Source organism: Buceros rhinoceros, unplaced genomic scaffold (genome assembly GCF_000710305.1).
Source record: "Buceros rhinoceros silvestris isolate BGI_N320 unplaced genomic scaffold, ASM71030v1 scaffold965, whole genome shotgun sequence".
Classification (NCBI taxonomy): Eukaryota; Metazoa; Chordata; class Aves; order Bucerotiformes; family Bucerotidae; genus Buceros; species Buceros rhinoceros.
In genome coordinates, this window is record NW_010410895.1 from 6517 (window position 1) to 9188 (window position 2672).

The following is a 2672-nucleotide window of genomic DNA, read 5'->3' on the forward strand; positions in this document are numbered from 1 at the left end:
AGGAAACAAGAAATCACGTAGCAGTCGTCGGAATTTTGCTGAAGGCCGTTTGGGCTGGCAGGAGGGAGCAGCTCCAGTGCCGCTTTTCAGAGCTGCAGTTCCAGGATCTTGGCTTTGGGTTTGACCCAAGCAGGGAGGCTCTGCTCTTGCGTTGCAGGGGAATGGCAGCGGGGCTGTGCCATGCCCTGCTGCAGATATTCACCTTCACAGTTACGATGGCCACACAACCCTCTGAGCCCCAGATAAAAGTAGCCAAAATGAGAAATAAGAATTGTTATTCTGCTGCCTGTCTGTAGCCATTCAGCTCTGACTGTTTGCTCGTGGGAATGGCAAAACCCGACTGGGGTTGCATCTTCCTTCTGTAAGAGGAGGACAGGTTTGGGTCCCCAGCGTGCCCTCAGCTCCCACCTGCAGACACGTCCCCCGGGCGATCCCACTCGCGCAGCCAGCGCAGTGGTTTCAGGCAGGGACATGGCGGAGTGAGCAAACGAGCTCTTTGTTGGGTGAGTGATTCCTACCAGACAGCAGGAGGAAGCACGGCTTGAGGTTTGGTTACTCCTCCGTCGACGGGGACGAGGAACTGGACGTTGTTTAGAGCTACCGGTGTGGTCATTGCCTCTGTATTGTACTTGTAGTCAATGCGGAGGTCAGTGCTTGCAGGGTCACACCGCCAGCTCACTGCAAGGTTTAATGGAGTAGACTGAATACCCTGGGCAGATACCTTCCAAAATGACAGAAAAAATATTTAGTTTCCGTAGGGGTGAAGGGCGAAATCCCACGTTGCAGACGCGGTAATCACACTTGGTTTCAGAGGAGACAATACCTTGTATTCGCACAGAAAGTTTGTACTGGGCTCAAAACCAGGCAATCATCTAGTGACATACAGAAAGGCACTAGCGGGATAGCATGCCCCCACCTCGCCTTATCTCCTCTCTGCCCTCGGGAAATACCGTCTTTTACGTCTATAAGCCAAGCACACGTTTTCAGCACGGTTTTATCTTACAAAAAGCCCCTACCTGGTACTTGAGCATATCCACATTGTAATAGGTGGCTTGCGGTTTCTGTTCCGATACCTTCTTTAGGTGAGTCATCAGATTTGGCATGTTGACCCAGAACTCCTTCGCGTTGGCATCACTCTGCGTGTTGTCGCTGCGCAGAGGGAGAATTAACCCTTCGCGGGAGCCGCCTCAGCGGAAGAAATCTTTTCCACAAAGCATGCGGGGCAGCAGCACCGGCTGCCGCCTGGGACCACATTTTATCCCACTTTCTGAGAGATATCACCTCCCTCCCCTGCTTCTCTTCCTTGTCCTCAGGTACCTCTGGGGAGGCACAGCAGACGCGACCTGTAGGTCATCTCATTTTGCAAGCAGGAGGTCTAATGAGCAAAACGAGGCACCAAACCCCATCAAAGCACTTGCTCCTCTCTGCTGATGCTCTTCTGCCGGGCAAAGGGGCTGCTCTCAGAAGGAAAACGTTTAAGGGCTTGAGCATTTCCTTCCCCAAACCAGGGCAGGCTTCCAAGAAAGGTACCTTGGGCCATGCGATTTTTTGCAAATCACCCTACTTTTCTGGAAACCCACCTTCCTTTGGGGTGATGGTAGGGCGGGGGCTTACCAGCAGAGGAGCTGGGGGTTTGGCAGGACGTGCTCCAGTCTGTTGTAGTTCAGCACGCGAAAGGTTAGCACTGCTGGAGAGGGGTTGTTGGCAAAATGTCGGGTGATGCCCGCTGGAAATGACAGCACCATCTCCCCCGTGATCTTCACGATGCACCTGCAGCACCCAACACAGAGACCGAGAGGGGAGGAAATGAGGTGTGGGGCTCAGAATGCAGCGGGAGGAAAGGGTTTGCAGCAGGGATGGTGTGGTGACAGCCCCTCGCTTCCCACCCACTGCACCAGAGGAACCAGCCTCTTGACGTCCTAAACCAGAGCGAGCTGAAATGCTGGCAGCCTGCTAGGGATGGGGACTGATGCTCATGAGGATGTCCTAGGAGCATCCTGACCCTGGCCCCCCAACTAGTGCAGTGCACTGACACCCCAACACGCATATGCCAAGCCCCAGAGCACCTCCCTTCCTCTCTCCCCATCCCTCAAGATGCTCACCAAAGCCTCAGCAGCACCCCAAGCCTGTCCTGGCCCCAGTACACCCCCGTATCGACATGGGTCAGCACCTACTTGCTCGGGTCAGCACCTACTTGCTCGGGTCAGCTCCTTTGAAGTACGCGTTGACGGTTTCGGTGAAGGCGGCAGCGACGGGCAGCGTGTCCTGTGCACCCATGGTGAGGGGGCTGGGTCCCCGTGATGACCCTGCGACAGAGCAAAAACCTCCACTTCTTACGTGCAGAGAGAGATGGCACTGCTCCACCTCTGGAGCTGGGGTCAGGGGGTGCTCACCAAGATCTCAAGCCCGGCTTTTAAGAAAAAGTTCCCCCCCAGCTTTAGATGAGGCTTTAAAAACATTGAAAAATTATCTCACCTCCACCCCCCCACCCCCCCCCCCCCAAAACAAAAAAAAAAACAAAAAAAAACAAAAAAAAAAAAAAAAAAACCAAGTGTAAAATTGTGTATACATGGAATTACAGATTGGAACTTAGGGCAACGCTGATGGTATTTCAATATTTTTTCTGAACCTATTAATGTTGTAACAGATTCGGCATATGTGGCAGGATTGAT

General features: G+C 53.2%; 1 protein-coding gene across 1 annotated transcript in view; it reads right to left on the reverse strand.

Moving 5' to 3' along the window:
- The window catches only part of SGIP1 (SH3-domain GRB2-like (endophilin) interacting protein 1), a gene marked incomplete at its 5' end in the record, with an annotated part of 13725 nt that overhangs the window by 1506 nt on the left and 9547 nt on the right, over positions 1-2672 (reverse strand). The window contains 4 exon segments of the mRNA XM_010135750.1: positions 494-721; positions 1017-1149; positions 1615-1770; positions 2195-2306. Coding sequence (XP_010134052.1) covers positions 494-721; positions 1017-1149; positions 1615-1770; positions 2195-2306 — 629 coding nt within the window.